General features: G+C 31.6%; 1 protein-coding gene across 1 annotated transcript in view; it reads right to left on the bottom strand.

The window, feature by feature from the left end:
* The window catches only part of LOC142354035 (uncharacterized), a 70,905-nt gene that overhangs the window by 29,038 nt on the left and 19,351 nt on the right, over window positions 1–22,516 (bottom strand). Inside the window, exons 2-3 of the mRNA XM_075406298.1 lie at window positions 8,948–9,143; window positions 1,577–1,781 (exon numbers count right to left, since the gene is read on the bottom strand). Coding sequence (XP_075262413.1) covers window positions 1,577–1,781; window positions 8,948–9,143 — 401 coding nt within the window. The remainder of the gene's footprint in view (window positions 1–1,576; window positions 1,782–8,947; window positions 9,144–22,516) is intronic.

Raw genomic sequence — 22,516 nt, 5'->3', positions numbered from 1 at the left:
AAGACGTTAAATGAATCAACGATAAAGTTTTCGGAGCAAATTTTATGAGTAGAAGACTTCGACTTTTTCTTCTTGCACCCTTCTACTGAGTTTTCGGTTTTTGCGTAAATTATTTTTTGTATTGGTGGTCATAAAACATAATCTGATGTCTTATTGATTTCCTATGAAAGACAAACAGTCATTGTTTTCCCATCGAGGCATCACTTGGCGTATTTATTGACTTTCTATGAATGCTATTGAATTTAAGGGCGTTGATAATACGGGTTTTCTCAAAAAATTTCGTGGTTTTAAAACACTTGTTCATATTTGTTAACTTTTTTAAGTCTGATCGCTAAAGTGAGACGTAAAAATGTATTGTCAGAAAATTAATTGAGAATGAAAACGTTTTCACTGAAGTTTTTTAATTGGCTTTGACACTTTCCTCTCATTCTCTTATTTTTCTGTTTTTGCTGTTTTTTTAATCTTTATATAGTCGTAAATGCAGAGAGGCCTCATTGGCTTCTAATCAAGGATTGAAAAAAATAGCACTTTCCAGTCAATTTTTAGCGAAAAGTTCTAAAGTTAATGATAATTTTTGTTTTCAAAAATTTTCATTTTCTCAGTTTTTGTTGTTCTTTTGGTCAACTTATAACTTATTCTCGTCATTGAGAGGTCCCATTCAAGTCATTGTAATTGAAAAATATAACTTTCTATTGATATTGCTCCGTAACTGATGTTTTGTTTGTTGGACAATATGCGTTCTAATAAATGTTTTGTGAGTGGTCAATATTTATGTTTCTTTTTCATCTTTCAGCAGATTCTCGTAATAGCAGATCCCAATTATTTTCAAATGAGTCCCAAGTGAACATTTAATCGTTCACATAGTTTTAGCTAAATTATTATAGATAAAATTTGGGAAAAAATTCAGATAAAAGCTAATGATTTTAATGGCTTCAATAATTTGTGTTTTCGCATATTGTTTGTAATTTTTCTGCATCATTAGTCCATTTCATTTGATTAGTCTAACCAAACACAAATCCTAACAGATTCGTACTGACTTTTTAGTAATTTTTTCATGAATTAATTTGTTAAAAGGTAATGATTTTTAAAGTACTTGGTTTAAAAAATGTTGATTAATTTTTGAATAGCGCCTCATTTTTTCGTCTTTTTACTTGTTACCTAGCATTTGACGTTGTTTACAAGGTGCTCTTAAATTTAGATATTGAGTTTTTGCCGTTCATTTTTTAGGTTTGCTTATTTTGTTTAATTTTGGCAGATCTCGTCAGCGCTGTGGGTAACGATTTTTAAAACTCAACATCTATTTTTGATTATCTCTTCATTTGGTTGACAATTAAGTCAAAAATGTAGATGAGCTCGGGTCGGAACATCATGTGCGAACGCACATTAACAAGCCTCCTTGTTTCCTAAACTTTCATAAAACCGTGAAAAATATAATTTTTTGATTTGTGTGGAAATATATGATGCGATAAATATTTATTACAATGCAAAATAGACTCGTTGGTCAATTGTTTACTTCTTTTGTTCAATTTCAACCACAAACACTGCGACCCAGGAACCTGAAAACAACGGGTCCAACCTTGCTCCGAGGAAAAGGGTGTTGGGTTGATTCTTTACAATGCCACCAAACGACATGAATCGTGTGCTGGTTTCCATGACAAAGAAGCTACCGTACGTGTGGTTGCAATAGTCTTCAGCATCTTGTATGTCTGACACCAAATGACTCATATTCCACTGAATCCAGTTAGTGAATTGAATAGTCCTGCTTGTTGCACAGGGATGACCTTGAAAACGTTATGTAAATAATCCTACTAACGCGTGAAGCTCTCTGTGTGAGGATGAGCTCTTACTTAACCATAGCTTCAGGTTGACCATAGCCTGACCAATGTTGGCTGAAATGATGGTACCACGTTAAAAATTGAAACGCAAAAAAAAGTGGCCATCGTCACCAAAAAAAGAGCAATGCTGCTCATAAAAAGATCAGTCTGAAAAGTGGGGAATAATATGAAAAAAGGCAGCTGAGAACAGACCGCTGTGGCCTACCCGGGCCGAGGTGTCAACGCTAAAAAACGCAAAATTATGTAAGATTGGCATTGAATGCGTTGAATTTATGTAAGATCTACACCTGAGCGTAGATCTTACATAAATTCAACGCATTCAACCCTAATCTTACATAATTTTGCGTTGAATTTTGGCGTAGATTTTACATATTTAGCGTTGAATTTTAGCGTTGATCTTACATAAATTTAACGCGTTCAACGCTAATCCAAAATAATTTTAATTTTGCGTTGAATTTTGGCGTAGATGTTACATATTTAGCGTTGAATTTTAGCGCTGATCGTACATTCATTCAGCGCGTTCAACGCTAATCTTACATAATTTAACGTTGAATTTTGGCGTAGATCTTACATATTTAGCCTTGAATATTAGCCTTGATCTTACATAACTTCAACGCATTCAACGATTATCTTACATAATTTTGCGTTGAATTTTGGGGTAGATCTTACATATTTAGCATTGAAATTTAGCGTTGATCTTACTTAAATTCAACGCATTCAACGCTAATCTAGCATAATTTTAATTTTGCGTTGAATTTTAGCGTAGATCTTACATATTTAGCTTTAAATTTAGCGTTGATCTTACATAAATTCAACGCGTTCAACGCTAATCTTCCATAATTCTGCATTGAATTTTGGCGTAGATCTTACATTTTTAGCCTTGAATTTTAGCGTTGATCTTACATAAATTCAATGCATTCAACGCTAATCTTACATAATTTTGCGTTGAAATTTGGCGTAGATTTTACATATTTAGCGTTGAATTTTAGCGCTGATCTTACATAAATTCAACGCGTTCAACACTAATCTTCCATAATTTTGCGTTGAATTTTGGCGTAGATCTTACATATTTAGCCTTGAATTTTAGCTTTGATCTTACATAAATTCAACGCATTCAACGCTAATCTTACATAATTGTGCGTTGAATTTTGGCGTAGATCTTACATATTTAGCGTTGAAGTTTAGCGTTGATCTTACATATGTTGAATTTTGGCGTAGATCTTACATACTTAGCGTTGAATTTTAGCGTTGATCTTACATAAATTCAACGCATTCAACGCTGATCTTACATAATTTTGAGTTGAATTTTTGCGTAGTTCTTACTTATTTAGCGTTGAATTTTAGAGTTGATCTTACATAAATTCAACGCATTCAACGCTAATCTTTCCATTCCATTTCAGACCAATTTACGATTTCAAAAGTTTTTCAAATTTTTTTTCCAAAAGTCAATTTTTTTACTGTTTCGACCCCTATACTTCAGAGGTGAGAAACATGAGGTCAGCAAAGAATCACTTTTCAGTGCTCTTTCATAGTGCAAAATCCATTTCAAACCATTTTACGATTTCAACGAATTTTTGTTGCGATTTCAAATTTTTCAATTTTTTTTTCGAAAAATGAAATTTTTTTCAAACAAGTGATAAAAATGAATCCAGCAAAAAAAATGTTTGAGTGCTCTCTTACGGTGCACAAAAACCATTTCCGACCAGTTTAGGAATTCAATTTTTTTTTCAAAATTTTTTTAAAAAATTTAAATTTTTCCCAGTACGCCTCACATGGTAAATGCATTGAATATGCTAAGTTAAATACTACGCAAAATAAAGGCAAAATATGTAAGATCTACGCTAAATTCAACGCAAAATGTGTAAGATCTACGCTTTATAAGAATTGCGGCTCATAAGAAAACAAAGATACTGTGGCACAATGGTAGAAGAAGCGACAAGCAAACAGGAGGTCAGGAGTTCGAGTCCCATTCGCAACTGGAGGTTAGTAGTTCAAGTGGACGCTTTGATTTTTTGTAAGATCAACGCTAAATTCAACGCCAAAGTATATAAGATCTACGCTAAATTCAACGCTAAATATGTAAGATCTACGCTAAATTCAACGCTAAATAAGTAAGATCAGCTGCAACTAGCGTTGACAATTAGGAAAATTCACCGCAATTTTCTTACATAATTTTGCGTTGAATGCGTTGAATTTAAAGACAAAAGTTCAACGTAAAATTATGTAAGAAAATTGCGGTGAATTTTCCGACTTGTCAACGCTACTTGCCGCTGATCTTACATAATTTTGGCCAAAATCCTCGTCCCGGGTAATGCTGTTCCGCTGCGATTACGCATGAACCAAAATTAAAATTATTAATTATAATTATTAATTAGTTTCCAACAATTATGAATTGACGAGCAGATTTTTTTGCAAAATTTTTGCTTATGACTATTACATGATTTTAATTGCATTAAGTTTCGACTCACAAAAGTTGTTAAGCTATCTACAGTCCTTAGAAATTCAGGTTATGTAACTTAGAACTTTTTAGGGGTAATATTCAATTAAGTTTTTCTAGATACGCTTGTTTAGAAGCATGAATGGACTTATAATAGTTTTTCTGTTTGATATATTTAGGTAAAAACTCAGTATTTATTGTTCCACCACTTATTGTTCCACACTATATACTCAACTGGGTTTTTTGTTCAGACAATTTTGACCGATCGATATATTCATCGTAGAGAGCTGTGAGTGGTATCATTAAAAAGTTTGTCCAGCGTAGAATTTGAAATTAAAAAGGTTTTTTTAATTTCGTCAAATTAGAGCGAGTTATCGTGGTTTGAATTTTTGTGAATATTAGACGGGTTGGGGTCATTTTTATTCAATGTTCGGAAATTTTGCTTAACATTTCGTCCATTTTGCTAAAATATGTACACATTGTTAACAATGATAGTGTTGATTTTAATGTTGAAGACAAAAAAGTTTTGTTGACTATTTTGATTTAATTGTTGATTTAATATTTCAAAATTTAGCCTTTTTCATCAAAAATTGCCCGAAATAAGCTTCTTTAGTCCACTTTGATTAAATTTGCCGGAAGTACAAACCCAAAAACAACCAACAAAATCTTTGCAAACTTCAAAGGGAGCTAGTCTTAGCTCAAATTTTATTGAGAGTATCCTCAAATTAAAATATTTTTGGTTTGTGCTAACTTTACTACATGATTATCGAAAACGCAACAAATCTTTTAATTAGCAATTTATCTAGATCTATAACATTCGATACAAATTGGTGTTCTTAATTGAAAAACAGCAATAGCAGGGCGGGTTTTGGTCCAATCTTGGACTGTTACAATCCAAAAAAATTCGGATTGTAATAAGTCGGTCTTTTTTTACAAAAATTTTTCGATCAATTTTTTGTTAATTAAAGAAACAACAATTCTCAAAGCTCAGTGTTGATAGGCCCAATTGGCTCCATAAGAAGTTTCAAATTAATTTATCTAGTTTCTTTACTCGGAAGATTGTGGTGGTTTTGACTTTTAAGAATGATTGACTTTTAAATAAACAATTTCTCATTTGAATTTGCCACTTTTTTTCCTAATTTGGTAATTTTGTATCTGAGTGTCAGCAAAGAGAGAATGCTTCTTTTTCATCTTTTATCTACTGAAATAAAATTTAATATTTTTGCGCGCTAAGTTCCGGTTTTCTCGCTTTGATACTACTAGATTTAACATTCTTTTTTGGATTTTTAGGCATTGGCACATTTTTCAGGTTTTTTTGTCCCATCATCACATTATTTAAAGTTCACATATTACTCCAGTGCCCTTAAAAAAAGTAGAATTGAAAATAAAGAAAACTTTAAAGGCATGGATTATGGTTTTAACGGCTTTGACACCCCTTTCTCCAATAATTTTAAATTTTAATAATTGTCTTTTTTACTCAGTCTTTTTAGTCGTATGAATATTCCTGGACTTTGAAAGCTCTTATTGGCTTTTTTGTGAGGGAAAAATAAGCCTATACTCTTTTTTGAGTATATAGCTTTCTTGACTTTGAAAACAATTGTTATCAAAAAAATATATATTTTTTTAACTTTTGTTCTTTTTTGTCTATTTATTACCTAGTCTTGTTTATTGCAAGTCACATATGACATTTCTCTGTCAAGAGAAAGTGCAATTGTAAAAGTTCTAATGTTCTAAAAGATGTTTTTATGAAATTAAAGGCTTCGACAAGTTTTTGCAAAAATAATTAAACTAATTTTTCATGTTTTTGCTAAATTTGACGCTCCTTTGTAGACATAAGACATATTCTGACCAATTACAGGTGTCAAGCGCGTCCCTTGGACAAATAAATGAACGTATTTATTTATTTCATATTCTAGCTAATGGCTTTCTTGACTTTGAAACTAATTCTTTTTAAGAAAAACAAGTGTTAATTAATTTTGAATTTTTTTCTTTTTTGTCTACTTATTACCTATTCACATTAAAGAGACCCCGCATACCACATTATTTGCAGTCGCGAAAGGCTCAATTGAACATTTTTTGAGGGTCAAAATATGCCTTTACGGCTTCGACAGCGTTTTCTCGTAGGTTTTAATTGAATTTTTGTTTGTTGCCTCTATTTGTTCTTCTTTTTGTAACCGCATGAAAAATTTAAAAAAGACAAGTCTTAATACCCTCCCCTAGAATCATATCCGATCATAAATTTGTCGGATGTTTTCAATCGCCATCTACTGGTTTTCGTTACTTTGAAGCTAATTGTCCGTACAAATTTATGCCATTTTTTTAACTTTGCTGTTTTTTTGTCTAGTTGCTAACGAACCTTATTATGGAGTGATCGCATGTCTTTTCTAGTGAAGTAAAGGATGTTTTTGGTTGTTTGGTTTTATTTTTATCTGACGCTATTTTGAATTTGCTAATAAAAATTTTTCATGGAAAAGATCGACATAAATTTTGGATGTTATTAAATTTTGATGTTATTGTTGTTTGATGTTGTTGTTTGTCTTGACTGGCGACTTGCTTTATTAATAATGCCTCATATCATCAATCTAATGCGGCATTTTTTACTCTACTGAGTTATCTACGTTGGAGGCAATCTTTTGTTCACATTTTTTTGAAAAATACTTAGATTTTTGGGGTTTTCTATCTGTTCCTCATTTGGGAGACATGCCAAAATTGCGGATGAGCGGGTTCGGAACTTTATGTGCGAACGCACATTACTGAGCCTCCTTGTTGCTCTCTAGTTTTTTATCTCCAGAAAAAAACCGAAGCTTTTTGCTTATGAAAAGATAATTGTTGACTTTAGTAACGCTCTTGAGATTTTAATAACATTTTCAATAAATTATTAATCACAATTTTAAAATATTTTGGTTTGTAATGCTAAATATTAGGTCATTAGTTTCAACTTTGTGTAGCTTTTGACATTAAAAAGTTGAGCAGGCCTGACTGATAACCTGGTCGAGGTTTGGTTGGTGAATTTTTGTAAGAAATGCGATGAAATGCGGTGAAAAGAAATACTTTTCACCGCGTATTTCTTACATCTTTTTGCGGTGAATGCGGTTAATCGCGGTGAACTGTTTATTTTCACATAAAGTTCCAACTGCTTATTCCACTGCACCAACTGTCACTTGCATCCTTGATATTTCTTGTGAATTTAAATCAGATTGAGTATACGTTGGAAAGCGCATGCGGTGAATTTTTGTAAGAAATGCGGTGAATTTTTTTTTCGCCGCATTCATCGCTTTCACCGCATTTCTTACATTAATTTGCCACAAAAGTAGATGCAGTGAAATTTTGTAAGCTTTATAATAATAGATAATAGGTTAATAATAATTAGGTATAAATCATAATAATAATTAATAAGTATAATAATAATTAAAATAGGTATAATAATTATAATAGGTTTACTCGAAAACGTCGCGCCAAAAACAATTAAGCACAAAGGCAATTTTATTAAAAAATTTTTTACATGTCGTACTCCAAGATCTAATATCCGTGATTAATACGTTTTCCAGAAAAAAAAATAAATAGCCTAAAAGGAGTCCAATTGATTTAGTATCGTAGCGGTTTACATGCAACTTATGCTTTTGAACGTTTTTGATGAAACATTTTGCAACACTCTAGACGAATTTTTAAATACTTGATTTTTTACATAAAGCTTACGAATGACAAAATATTTTTTCGCTTAGTCGCTCTATTTACTGGTTATAGCAACAACTATCGTGGCTATCGAGAATTAGACTGTTGCAGTTAATTATCATATTCCTTTAATGATGAATATGGCATTGTCTCCCTGTTTTTTAGTTCCTAATTTTTTGGTCGACTTTTCACTTTTCAATCATCTTTATGCTGGCTTACCTTGTTGCAATTTTGTTAAACGTTAGCGGGTGTCTTTTTAAGCATCTGCGGTGGTAAATAAAAGTACTAGGTAATAAAATTACAACAAATATTAGAATTGATCGAAGCGTTTTTTCCTAGACTTTCGCTCGATGAAATGATTTTTGCGCAACCCACGAAAAGCGCAACCAATTTGCGCGACAATTTTTTTAATTTTTGTGCATCCAATCTTTATGTGCATTATAGTCAGTCACATAAAGTTGCAACGCTATTGAACGTTTCTAAGGTCAAAGTTCGATTTTAAAACATGCAGATATGTAGCAAAACATTGACCATTCGCATGCCCCGAGGTTTTCGAACGGTCGTTGCGTTGCAACTTTATGGGACTTTCTGTAGTCTGTCCTGTCCCATAAAGTGGAAATAAATGACCCGAACGTTTGAAAAACGCCAAAAAACCTGCAATTGAGCATCAAAATGAGCTCATTTGAATGTCAACGTTTTCTCCATTAAGTTTTCATTCATCAATTTTTTCTATGGTTTAAATTTGAACTTTGACCTTTGAACTCTAACATGTGGCTTTTGAAACGTTCTCTTGCATTGCAACTTTATGAGACTTAATATAGTCAGTCCCATAAAAGTTGCAACGCTATCGAACGTTTTAATGGTCAAAGTTCACATTTAAAACATGCAGAGATCATCATTTCGTTGTTCACTTTTATGTCGAGAGTTTTTCGAACGTTCGATTGCGTTGCAACTTTATGGGACATAATATAACCTGGTGCGTCCACAGTGTAATCTTATTTACCTCCATGTGACTTATATGTCCACGAGTAACACTTGAGGCGAAAGTGCTTGATGACGTTGTTTTCGGCTCTATCCAAATAATCGGTACGAAACTCCCAATCTCCATAGTAACAATCGTCCCTCTTCAAATTGATCTGACGACACACTTCTTGAGCACTCTCTGTGTCGTTTTGAACACTTATCTCAACTCCTTTATCCTAAAGTTAAACAGCTTTCGCAAGTTAAAAGTTGATAACTTTTCAGAGAACGTCCGGCATATTGTCCACACTTTAAGAATAGGTTAAGTGACTCTGCTTGAAGTCATTAAGAGTTTCTGGCAATTATCGAGAATCGCACAATGGTTTGAGACGCTGAGTCACAATTTTGAAGTGACTTCTGCAGAGTCACGTAACGTTGCTTAAAAAATGCAACTTAAACGTTTTAAAATGACGAAAGTCTATGAAAATCAGCTTCCCGCCATGTATATAGCAACTTCTGGTATAAATTCTGGCACTGCAGACTATCAGCATTTTATTCAAGTAAACATACAAAAATAATGGGATCTTTTCCGTTTATGCCCCCCGTACGGTATGCACAAATACGAAAAATCCCAAAAATGTAAAAATGCTTAGAAAATCTTTGGAATTGCGCTGATGTCCACTGAATTTACGTGGTATGAAAAACGCTAAAAGAAACAGTTTAGACAGGAAATGAACTGGAATGGTTTGAATTATCAGGACACTGAATCCGTATGAAAAACTGTAACAAGTGATTTACACTTAAAAAAAACAAAAATTAGTCAAAGTTCTCGTATATATTAGAGACTTTTGTCCTAGTGAAAAACCTAGTGAAAAAACTGATCATTCGCTCCCCAAAATATAAAATATTGCTTCCGTCTATGCCCATATTCTGTGAGATAATTGATTTTCGAAAAGCTGTTCTGCTGTCTGCTGTGAGTTGAAAGAGTTTTTTAAAGGAATCAATTTATAAAAAAAGAAATTTGCAATCATAAACAGCAGTGCAAGCCCATACCGAACTCCAAAAAGTGTTAATCAGTACTGGGCAATTGTAAATGCAAGTCTCCCGTGTAATTTAAATTGCTCGCTTTTTCGCTTGAAATTTGCTTCTTTCAAGCGTACTTTTACGGCGCAAAAGACAAAACTGCAACAGTCACGGTGGCGCTGTAAGAAGGACAAACACCTAAGGACATGGAGAGCGTGCTTTCGATCCCCGTACGGAACTTTATTATCACAATTGTTTTAAGACTTGCCAAGTCTGACAAGTCTTTAATGTGTTATGATCAGAGGCAATTTGATGATGACCAAAGCCAGGCAAACGAGGTGGCATCACCAGCAAGAACCAAGCTGTGACACATGTGGGAGAAGAGAGACGCTGGCACACTGCCTCCAGACATGTCCAAGGAGCTGCGGCGCAAGAATCAAACGACACAATCGCATCGTTGAGCTGATCAGAAGGGCACTGGAAAGAAAGGGCTATGAGACCATAGAAGAACCAATCATCAAGACAGGGCGCGGCATCAGAAAACCAGACCTCGTGGCCACAAAAGAGGGGAGAAGCTGGATACTTGATGCGGCGGTCACAGGCGACAACACGGATCTGGACTGGCGGCGGACCAGAAGACGGCCTACTACAACACCGATGACCCGGGTCGAGGTGTCACCGCTAAAAATCGCTAAAAGATGTAAGATTTGCGGTGAATTTGAGTAAAAGTGTAAGATTTGCGTTCAATGCGATGAATGCGGTGAAAAAAAAACTTTTAAGCGGTGAATTTTTTTTCAGCGCTTAAGCGGTGAAAGAAAATTTTTCACCGCTACAAGCAGGATGCGGTGAAAAAAATTTTCACCGCTACCACCAGAATGCGGTGAAAAAAAATTTTTCACCGCTACCAGCAGAATGCGGTGAAAAAAAATTTTCACCGCTACCAGCAGAATGCGGTGAAAAAAAAAAATTTCACCGCTAAAATCGCAAATCTTACAAAAATTTACCGCGCTAATTTCAACGCTTATGTTATATTCACAGGAAATATCATTGAAGTAAGTGACAGATGGCGCAGTGGATTACGAAGTTGGTCACACGCATGAGGTAGAGGTTCGAACCCTTGTACGGCAGTTTCTTTTTTGTAAGAATTCCGGTGAATGCGGTTAAAAAAAATTTTTCACCGCAAAATTCAACGCTATTCTTACAAAAATTCACCGCTTTCAGCGCATTCAACGCTAAAAGATGCGGGCGCTTTGCGGTGAAAAAAAAGTTTTTTTTCACCGCTATTCACCGCTAATCTTACATTATTTTTTGTCAAAACCTCGACCCGGGGAGGTCAAGTACTGAATCAGGGAAAGAACGGGCTCACAAGAAGTCAGTCTGGGTGGAATTGTCACCAGTTGGCGAGGGGCACTAGCACCGAAGACAGCGAGGCTGCTTGTGGATCTGGATATTCCAAAGTGCACGAGCAAACTCCTGGTGGTGAGGACCCTTGAGGGAAGTGTCTGGACTTGGCAGATGTGGAGGAAAAGTGCATTCAGCGAAGGGTCCCTCGATGAAGAGATGACGGCTGGTGGAGAACCTACGCGGATCTGTCAGACCCGAAACACGAAAGCTCAGACTCAAAACTCCGGCTAGCCTACCCGCTATAGTATGCAAATCCTCTCAGACTCTGAATTGTGTACACTATATAGAACATATTTGTACGTGTGTATATATAGAAGATAAATTCAAGCGTTTGAAAGCAAAAAAGTGACTGCAAAGTTTTGGTACAGGCTGCGAAAATCTGAAAAGAAAATCAATTGTTACGTGAATGGTTCGATAAACTCATTAGACTATTCTGAGAAGTGTGAAAAAAATACTGGTAGAGCTTTTTTGTTGACCATTTTTTGCATTGTAATATGCGCAGTATCACAAAAACTTAAATTTTTTTCTAAACAATTCAGTGTCTCTTTGTCACATACCTATATCAACAATGAAGAAATCAATGTGCTGGCATATGTTCTCCACAAAAGAACGACCTCTTGTCAGACTCTAGCAAGTTAGTTACAAGACAGCCGTCTTCTTGCAAAACTCTAACAGGATAACTGTTTTTTGACAAAAATTGTTGATTCCATTTTTTTGTGAAATTTCTCAAATCACTATGTAGCCTATGGAAACTAAAACGAGTTCCATAACGAGCATTTTTTGTGTCAAAATTTTATCTGATCCTGTATGTGTAGTTGTTAATTTTAGTTCTCAAAGATGCCAAAGCATAATTGTAGAAATCATTTTAAGCAATTTAAATGAACGACACTGTGTTATTCCAGCGCTTGAGTATATAAGAAAATTTTCAGCAGTAAATTTATTTTGAAATAATGTACTTGACTTGCTGTCAGTTTCCACTGAATTGAAGAGGAGGAGGTGTGCCAATATAATCAGCAACTTAGCCTCAAATTTCTCAAGATTTCAGCGACTGCCGAGCGACACCTCTTATGTCATACGTTGATGTTCTGACATCAAATCTCCTAAGTGAAACTAATTTATTAGCTATCAATGTTAAATATGTTTTTTTTCTAAAAATTATGCAAGGTTGACGCAAGGTTATTTTGCTAGAGTCCCTCTTGAAAGATTCTTGTCAAAAAGGCGGTTATGTTGCAATTTTTTTAAAATCTTGGAAAACTCTAGTGCGATTATTTATAATCTCGCAAGAATCTTACAAGACTCTTGCAAGATTACCGCCGATTTCGGAAAAGTGGAATCTGCAAAGAATTATTAATAAACGCCAAAATTCAACCAATCAGAGCTCGAATGGAACGAACTTCTGTCTTCCAAGATTCATCGCAAGGTAACTTTCGATCTTACATAACCTTGTACTCTTAAAATTTCACCTTTAATGTTACAAAATCTTGCAATAAAAGTTTTTTTTCTTGAATCTTGCAATTTCTTACAAGATAGCGTTCCGTTCTCGACCAGGGTTGGGCTTGTTTTGTCAAGCTAATTTTTGGTTAGCATGATCAATTAATTAATGAGGTCATGGCAAAACTTTATATATCGATACACATACCACGAGTAATGTGTATATGGGTACCTCCGCAACATAGAGCCGCGATACGGTACCCATATACACATTACTTTAATTCACTTTATATATCCACTACTCTATATTCACTTCTTTTATATTTTAAATCTATCATTTCTTGTCTCACTTAGTGCAAAACACTAGTACAGAGTTAAGCTGGTAATCAACCGTTATCAGACGGATAGTTCGGGTTCTATCCCCACTGACTCCAGTGGACGTCCCCAGATACTAGTATAAAACTAATCAGTGAAACTGCTTCGCAGATGAGACCGTGTAAAAAGCACGTAAACTTGCGAAAAACTTGAACAAAAAAAAACGAGCTTAACTTTTTTTATAATTGTTTTTTAAATTTTGCTATCATTTTAAAAATTAATTATCTGCGAAGCAGCTTAACTGGTAAAACCTAAATTCACCATTACTATCTCTAATACCTCTATCATCAAATGGATCAATAGCTATTTTATATTGTTCTTTAGTTTCTAAATGATGTCTATTACTATCAGTAGTATAATTAGTTACATATTTAGTTTTACCTTCATATATAGCATTAGTATAATCTTCCAAAATCAAAATAAAACAAAAAAATCAAAGCAAAATTTACATTTCACTCTTTAAGAGTGATTCACTCTTATTCGGAGTGAACCACAGTGCAAAAGATCGCTCTTTTTCGCTCTTAAAGAGTGATTCCCTCTTTTTTGATGTTTTTTTATTTTTTTATACTTTTATTTCAAATTATCTATACTTTTCAATAAATTTATATTTTCTTTTATTTTTTCTATATTTATTCCATTATTAATAAGAAATGATACAAAATTATAATATTTACATGAACAATTTTCCCCAGTTTGGGTAATATCAGGTCTCTGAAACAGTTCCACTGATCTGGGTACCAGCTTCGCCGATCTTTCTGTTAAATTTCTACTAAATCCTCTAGTCAATTTTATATCTGGATTTTGTTTCTTTACATGAGCCCGTATCCCATCATATCTCACAACAGAATTACAATATGGACAATTAACTTTAGCTGAAGTACAACTTCTACATGTATACTTACCCCCATCAAAATTATTTAGTGGTTTTATATAATTACACTTATTACAACATCTAGTTAATACTTCTGAGCTGGGGTTAAGGTTAGGGTTAGGGATAAGGATAGGGTTGGGGATAAGGTTGGGGTTAGGGATAAGGTTAGGGTTAGGGTTGGGGTTAGGATCTGAGTTAGAGTTATAGTCATAGATAGAACCAGAACCAGAACTAGAGCTAGAACTGGGGTTAGAACCAGAATTAGAATTAGAACTAGAACTAGAACTAGGGTTAGAACTAGGGTTAGAACTAGGGTTAGAACTAGAACAAGGGTTAGAACGAAAATTAGAATTAGAATTAGAACTAGGGTTAGAACTAGAACCAGAACTAGAACTAGATTCATTTTTTAAAGAACAACCCCATGGGGAAAAATCATTAGCACAAATACCACCTAATATTATATTACCACACATACATTTATCAGTTTTATCTTTATGACATGATTCATAATGATATTTTAAAACAGCAATGTTTCCACATTTATAGTTACACTCTAAACACTGTAAAAGCATTTATAATAGGGTAAACTTTAATATTTGCCTAATCCTTCACAGGGTAATATTTAGCCATGATTTCAATTAAATCTTTAGTATTATCTTTAGATGTGATACACTCTGCTAAATATTTATTTCCTAAAGTATTGAGTGTATTAGTTTTACATCTCTTATCTAAGATCAAATCAAGGTCTAATTCTTTTTTATCTTTAACAAAATTTATAACCTTTTCTCTAAATTCTTCATTATTTCCATATATTTTGTTTAAAAACCTTCCTCCCTTTCTATTCAAAATTCCCATCTCTTCATTGACGAAGTCACTGTTACACTGATCAGTATAACCACTTCGTGCTTCACCTTCCAACTCTTCTCCATATCCAACATTAACTAATGTATTTACCCTACTCAACATTGTGCTTGCTCCCATTGCTACAGTTCCAGCATTTCTTGATATTAAATCGGGATAAATATAACTAAATATAATTAAACCTGTGCCTATAATTCCACCAATATTTGATAAAACTTTCATACCCTTTCCCAAAATCATTTCTTTAGTTAGAACATCATTCTGTATTTTAATATTATTTAAAGTAAGAATTTTATTAAAATAAAACTGATAATTATCATGATTAATAACATTTCTATCTGTTGCATTAATCATTAGTGGTTTCATATATGCTATAAGTTTATTTATATCTTCTCTTTCTAAATCATCTTTCAAACTAAGAGCTTTTAAATCAAGGAAACCAACTCTTGAATCATATATCATTGTTCTATTACTACTAATAATAATAAAAGTATTTTCCTTTTTATTATATTTAATTATACCATAACGAAGTTCATCTGACATTCCATCTGTACAATTATAATAGTTACTATTTAATTCACTAATTATTTTATTGAAGTCATGTTCACATTTATATTTCTCATTAAATTTTTAAATAGGTCAGGCCCATTATAAGTTGTTAAATAAATAGTATCACAACTCATTCTTGCTGTATTAATTATTTGAGCTGGTTTATGACACATTAGAATCATCTGAATATTATAATGTCTACCTTCAGTAAAATAATAACCTATATCCTTATTTAACCTATCACCCATATCATCAAGTACTATTACACAATTTTGAAATTTATGCATATTATTTTTTGTGATCATATTTATATCACATTTATTAAACCCAGTATAAAACTTATTAGACTCAGGATCTATCCAGTCTCTGTCATCTTTACAAACTATAACTATAATTTTTGCTTGATCCTGAACTTGATCTCGATCTTGATCTTGATCTTGATCTTGATTTTGGACTGAGTATAATTTTAATTACTGTCTAATAAAATATGTTTTGCATGTACCAGTTCCACCATAAACAATAGTATGTAATGGTGACTTTTCATATTCAAATCTAACTAGACTCCTATTCATAAATCCACCAAAGTTTTCTTCTAGTTTTGTATATTTACTTGGTCTTGAATCATATATTATATAACAAATTCCAATAATAAAAATAAAAATAAAAACTGCACTACCTGTTTCCATTTTTATATAATAAATATAGATTTGATTTAGATTTAGACTTAGACTTATAATTAGACTTAGATTTTATAAACTTATTATATAAAAATGCTCATCCTAACTTTTGAGGAATTCAATAATAAATTTAATATTGATAATAATGCTATGAGTGATATTAGAATAAAAGTTATAGGTAAAGATATAAGTCTAACACCAATTGAGATTGTAATGAGAGATGATAAACCAGAAATGGTAAGTGAACCTAACTCTAACATTATTGTAAATCTACATCCAACTAAAGGTACACATTGGGTTTTAGTTATAAGAAGAGAAGGTGGTCCAACATATTAATTTGATAGTTTTGGTGTAGAAACTCCACCATTTTTCCTAGTGGAATATGTTGATCTAGGCTCTAATGAGAGAATAAAACAATATGATCAATCTTATTGTGGGGCTTATTGTTTATATATGATCTATCTTATTGATAGAGGATTTAGAATTAAAAGTGCTTTGAATATTTTAGTTAATCAATGTAAATATCCGGGAATAAATAATGAGTGTTTTTGTTTAGGTTGTAGTAAAGATAATGATGAGGTTAGTGTTAATCAGGGAACCTGCTTCGCAGATGATAATGATAATGATCTACGAAGTAGTTTTGCTAATAATGATAATGATAATGTTAATGATAATGATAATGTTAATGATAAGGATAATGTCATTGATAATGATAATGATAATGATCTACGAAGTATCTTTGCTAATAATGATAATGATAATAATAATGATATTGATAATGATAATGATAATTTTATATATCTATTTGATGAAAAATATCAAAGGATTAAATCTAATAGGAATAGCAATAGTAATAGCATTAGTAATATTCCTACTAATAATATCCGTGAAGTGGTTCAACAGAGTTGTTTTGCAAATTCACTGATATCTGTAAACATAAATGATGATCTATATTCTTGGCTAAATGATGATGATATAATTACTGAAGCCGCATTCCCAGATAACTTTAGATGTATAATATCTGGTCCTAGTGAATGTGGTAAGACATTCTTATTGAAAAAACTAATTCTAGCTAGTACATACTTTGATAAGCTATACATCATTGGACCTACTGGTGATCAGTACCATGGTATAGAAAATCAAACCCAAAAGCAGATGTTGAATTTATTAAAGATATAAAAGATTTACCATCTCCCGATAAACTACCCAAAGACTTAAAAAAACTAATGATATTCGATGATGTTAGAGCCAAAGAACCAGTTATTAATGAATACTTTTGCAGAGGTAGCCATAATAATTGCAATATGATATAGCTTAATCAAAACCTGTTCTCTCTGGATAGGCAGAGTGTTAGAGAGAACTGTAATCTATTTATTTTATTTGAACAGAGAGGTAAAGTCCTCATATCTATATATCAAGATTTCTTTAATATTGTTGAACTTATTTATAATGATTTTGCTAATATATGTAATAAGGTATGGAAAGAGCCTTATAATTATATTGTCATTGATAAAACTAAAAATAAAAATATTAATGGTAAACTAAGAATTAATTGGGATCGGAGAGTTTTGTAGTTTAGTTTAAGTGTAAGTATCAGGGAACCTGCTTCGCAGATAAGTGTAAGTCTAAGTACAAGTCTAAGTATAAGTATAAGTATAAGTATAAGTATAAGTATAAGTATAAGTATAAGTATAAGTATAAGTATAAATATAAGTATAAGTATAAGTATAAGTATAAGTATAAGTATAAGTATCGGGAACCTGCTTCGCAGATAAGTGTAAGTCTAAGTACAAGTCTAAGTATAAGTATAAGCATAAGTATAAGTATAAGTATAAGTATCGGGAACCTGCTTCGCAAATAAGTATAAGTATAAGTATCAGGGAACCTGCTTGGCTTACCACGAGCAGAGCTCGTTCACAGATAAGTCTAAGTGTAAGTATAAGTATAAGTCTAAATCAAATGTAAAGTAAAACTTAATACATCACCATTAAAGTCTATAGATCTTCCATGCTCATCTTTAATATGAAATTCTATATATTCTATTCTATCTTTAGTTACATTTTGATACAAGATATTAGTTGGTATAATATTTATCAAGTAAACTGGTGGTTCAGTTAGATTAAAAGTATATAGTATGTCTGTATCTTTACCATTATCTTTAGCTCCAGATATCACATTACAATGAATGTTAATAGTACCAAAACCCATAATATCAAAATCTTTCTGAGACATAAATCTACCTTTTTTATAAATTATTTTTCTAAATCCTAGTAATGAGGCTAGTGAGTTTTCTACATCAAAGCTGAGTGCTCCTTGTTTTATTTCCGTTAAACATTTCATCGTATTTTTATCAGGTTCTATTATAACATTACCATCAGTTTCTTCTTTTATTAATTCTGCTATATCAGTTAACTCATATGCTCCCGGTGTAATAGTTGAATATAGCAATGGGATTCCTTTATAATTATAATTAAGTATAGATGTAATGTTTGGGCTTGAGCTAGAGATAGGGTTAAGGTTAGGGTCAGAGCTAAGAGAACGAGGTAAAGCTTCATCATCTTCTATAACAGTACTAGCATATCAGAATTGATTATTTCTCCTATTCACATTAAACACCGAATTATAAACAGATAATCTAATTAAACCTAATTTTGTTGTATTAAGTATAGGTTCACTAAAGTTAACCTTTTCTGTTGGTTTTATCATTCTAAAGTTAAGTGTATGCTCTTCTTTAGTTTTTGTTAAAGCTTCGTGTATATTTTGTAGTTCATATAGAATCAAGTTGTCTGTCATTTTTTATCCAATAAAAATGGATTTTAAATTAGATACAACTTATGGTTACAATAATGATATACACAAAGGTAAGATCATAAAGTATAAACCAAATAATCTGGCAACAATGAATACGGTTAATACCAATATTAATATCATACTCAATAGAGAAGAGAATCACTTAAATTTGCGTGATTCATATCTAGAGATAGAGTTTGTTGTATCAGATGACGCTGGTGGTGTATTTGCTAATGATGCTAATATTAGATTAGTTAATTATGGTATGATGGCATTGTTTAGTTCAATTAAGCTTGAAACTAGTGGTGGTAGGACTATTGAATATATAGATCATTGTCATCCTAATCTATTGATGTATAAGTTATTACCTAGTACTGATGATGAATATGAGAGTGGTTTCGTTAGAAATCAGGGCAATAGAGATAGTCAACTTAAAGGTGACCATATTGCTGCACAACGAGGACATATGTATATGATGTTTAAGATGAGAGATCTATTTGATATCGTAAATGATTCAGAAAAGATTATATATGGTTTAGGATTTAAACTAATATTAAAAAAATAGTAATGATTGAGCTCTATATAGAGTTAATGCTAATCCTGGTGCAGTTGCTAATGATGGTAATATAGAAATTAGAGATATATCATGGTGTGGACCTAGTATTGATCCTAGTAATGATGATAGAATTATTGTGCAGAAAGGATTAAATAAAGAGAATAATGTAGACTTTAGTTATTATGAAAGAAAGACATTTTATAAGAATGTTCCCAATGCTACTAACTTCTTTTTTGATCTAGGTATGGAAAGTGGGATGGAAAGACCACAATATATAATAGTTGGTTTTGAAAATAATAATTTTAATGAGCAAACTCATGATGCAAGTACATTTTATGTTATGAATGTTACTGAATGTTATTGTAAGATTGGTAGTGAGTTTTATCCCGAGGATAGAATGAATATTACTTATGGAAGCAATAATTATAATGGGGCTTTTAGAGAGATTGTTAGCTTTAATAAAGATTATAATGGGCTACCACATAATATAAAACCATATATAAATCATAGAACATTCAAAAGTAATTATAGAATATATGTATTCGATACTAGATATCAAAGAGATCATATAGGTCCACAACCAATACAACTTAATTTTAAATTTAGAGCTGAAGTTGCAGATGTTATATGTCTTGCATTAGTATTAACTAGAAAGGTTATTAGTGCAAATAGTGATGGTAATAAGATGGTGGACATAATATCATAGATACAATTTAAGCCAAAGATATAATTTAAGTCATAGATATAATTTAAGTCATAGATATAACTCTAGCGATATTTATAATTTTAGATATAACTCTAGCGACAATTATAATTTTAGATATAACTCTAGCAATAAATATAATTATAGTATAATATAGTTATTGTTATAATTATATACTTATACTTATACATAACCATATACTTATACTTATATTTATAGCTAGTCAGCTCTAATTGTTACTCTTGTTAATACCTAACTATTTCCTATTAGTATTAACAAAACTTTTAGCATAAATAATGTCTAATTTCTTTTTATTCTCTAGAGCCAAGCCTCTAGCTTCAAGCTTAATCTTGGGCTTGGGCTTAATCTTAGGCTTAGGCTTAATAACAACAAAGGGATTATACTTTTTAACTTCCATTATTTTTTATATATAGAAATGATTCTTTTCAATAAGTTCAAAACTAATTCATATTGTATTAGAGGTAGCCATTATAGTGGTACTGTTAATATAAGAGGAGCTATTACTTCAAAAGGAACTAAGATGTTAAAAGATAATTGTGTTTTATGTAGAAGGAATAAATCAATGACAGTATCTGATGCAACAATAGAAGCAGAAGGACTTAAAATTTCTTTAAAAGTGTTGGTAAAGCTACGGTTAATTTTGGAAAGAAAGTTGCTAATAATCCAGTAAGAGCATTAGAAATAGCAAGTAAAATAGGAAGTGCAGCTGCATCTAGAAACCCTAGAGCTGCTTTATCAGCCACACCCGATTTAATTAAGTTTGCAACTACTGGTGAAGGCATAAAAGTAGTACAGAAAGGTAGAGGGTTATACTTAGGTACAAAGAAAAGATAATTATTTGATTATAATTATGTTTATATTTATGTTTATGATTATGATTATATTATATTTATGATTATGATTATATATTTATCGATAATTATTAATACTAATATTATTATTACTAAAAACATTGCTATTACTAAGCACTAATATCTTTAATCTAAAAAAATACTCAACTTGTTTTTCTTATTCTTCTTATAATCCTCATATAACTTAACAAATTCATTATACTCATCATTATCTATTTTATTATCATTCATTGATTTAGTATATAGTTTATTAAACTTATCACTAAACTGTTTACTTAAAATATACATTTGTGAATACTTTATAATTTTATTTCTAATTTTAGTATTAATTGTTTTTGATAATGAACCACAAACAGTTGCTGTAGCAAAAGCTGTTGGTATAGAATAAGGTAATCCTATACATGTTAATGAAACTGATGTTGTTGTTGCAGTTGTTGCTATAGATGATAATACTATTTCTGTTACCTCAGCTATGTTAATATAATTCTTATATCTCCTTAACTTCTTATTATAGTTATTAGTTTCAGTTTCATAATAATTTCTAATATATTTTATAATGTTGATATTGTTGTTAAATTTATTTTTAGCTTGAATCTTTTCGTTTATCAATCTTTCTGATACTGATGACAAATCTGGATATAGTAATCTCTCACTCGGTGCTGTTGGATTGGCCATTGCTTTGCCTATTTTCATTAGTAAAAAATTCTTTCTATTTCTTTCATTATATCTTCTTGATTAAAACTATAATGCATCTCAAGTCTGTCTTTCTCTTTATTATCAAGTAACTTACTTTGTAAAAGTATAGCAATTATATATTGTACTATAACACCTCTAAGAGACTTATTGTATTCTTTCATTTCTCTCAGACCGTTAGTAAACATTTCATCTAGTTGTATGTTAGTGATATTCTGATTAAACTTATTATTATCAACTTCTTTCTTTAATTGATTATATTTAGAGATAGTATCTGCAGCAATTTTATTACAAAACTTAACAGTATTTGAGACTTCATTTGTTGATTCAATAAACTCATTAATTAGTTCTTCATTAACTTGTGTTTCATTTAGTTGTAATGTTTTAGTTGTAACTTTATCAAACTCACCTTTTCTTAGTTCAGTTATGTTTTTACTTAAAATGCCTATTTTATTGGAAAAGGGTAATAAGTTATTGTCACAAAACTCTGTATTAACAACATCCTTTTCATCTCTAGGAGGATGAACATTTGTAATTTTATAGGTATCCTTCATATCAATATCATCATTATCTTCTAGGAATAACCCACGAGCCTTACTTAGTGTTATGTTGTTTGTTGATGTTAATGTTGATTTATGCTTAGCTTGATTGAATCTATTTCTTGTCATTATTTATTTTAAGAAACATACTTAATGATTCTAAAACTTTATTATTAGATTCAAAATCAAACTCGGATTTCAATAGTTCCTGTTCATAATATTTGCCTTCTATTATCTCTCCATTAATATCTTCTATTTTATATGTTGG

This window comes from Convolutriloba macropyga, chromosome 15 (assembly GCF_964194025.1).
Source record: "Convolutriloba macropyga chromosome 15, txConMacr16.3, whole genome shotgun sequence".
In the NCBI taxonomy this organism is placed as follows: domain Eukaryota; kingdom Metazoa; phylum Xenacoelomorpha; order Acoela; family Convolutidae; genus Convolutriloba; species Convolutriloba macropyga.
The sequence above is the reverse complement of the archived record's forward strand: the minus strand, read 5'-3'. Positions and strand labels throughout refer to the sequence as shown.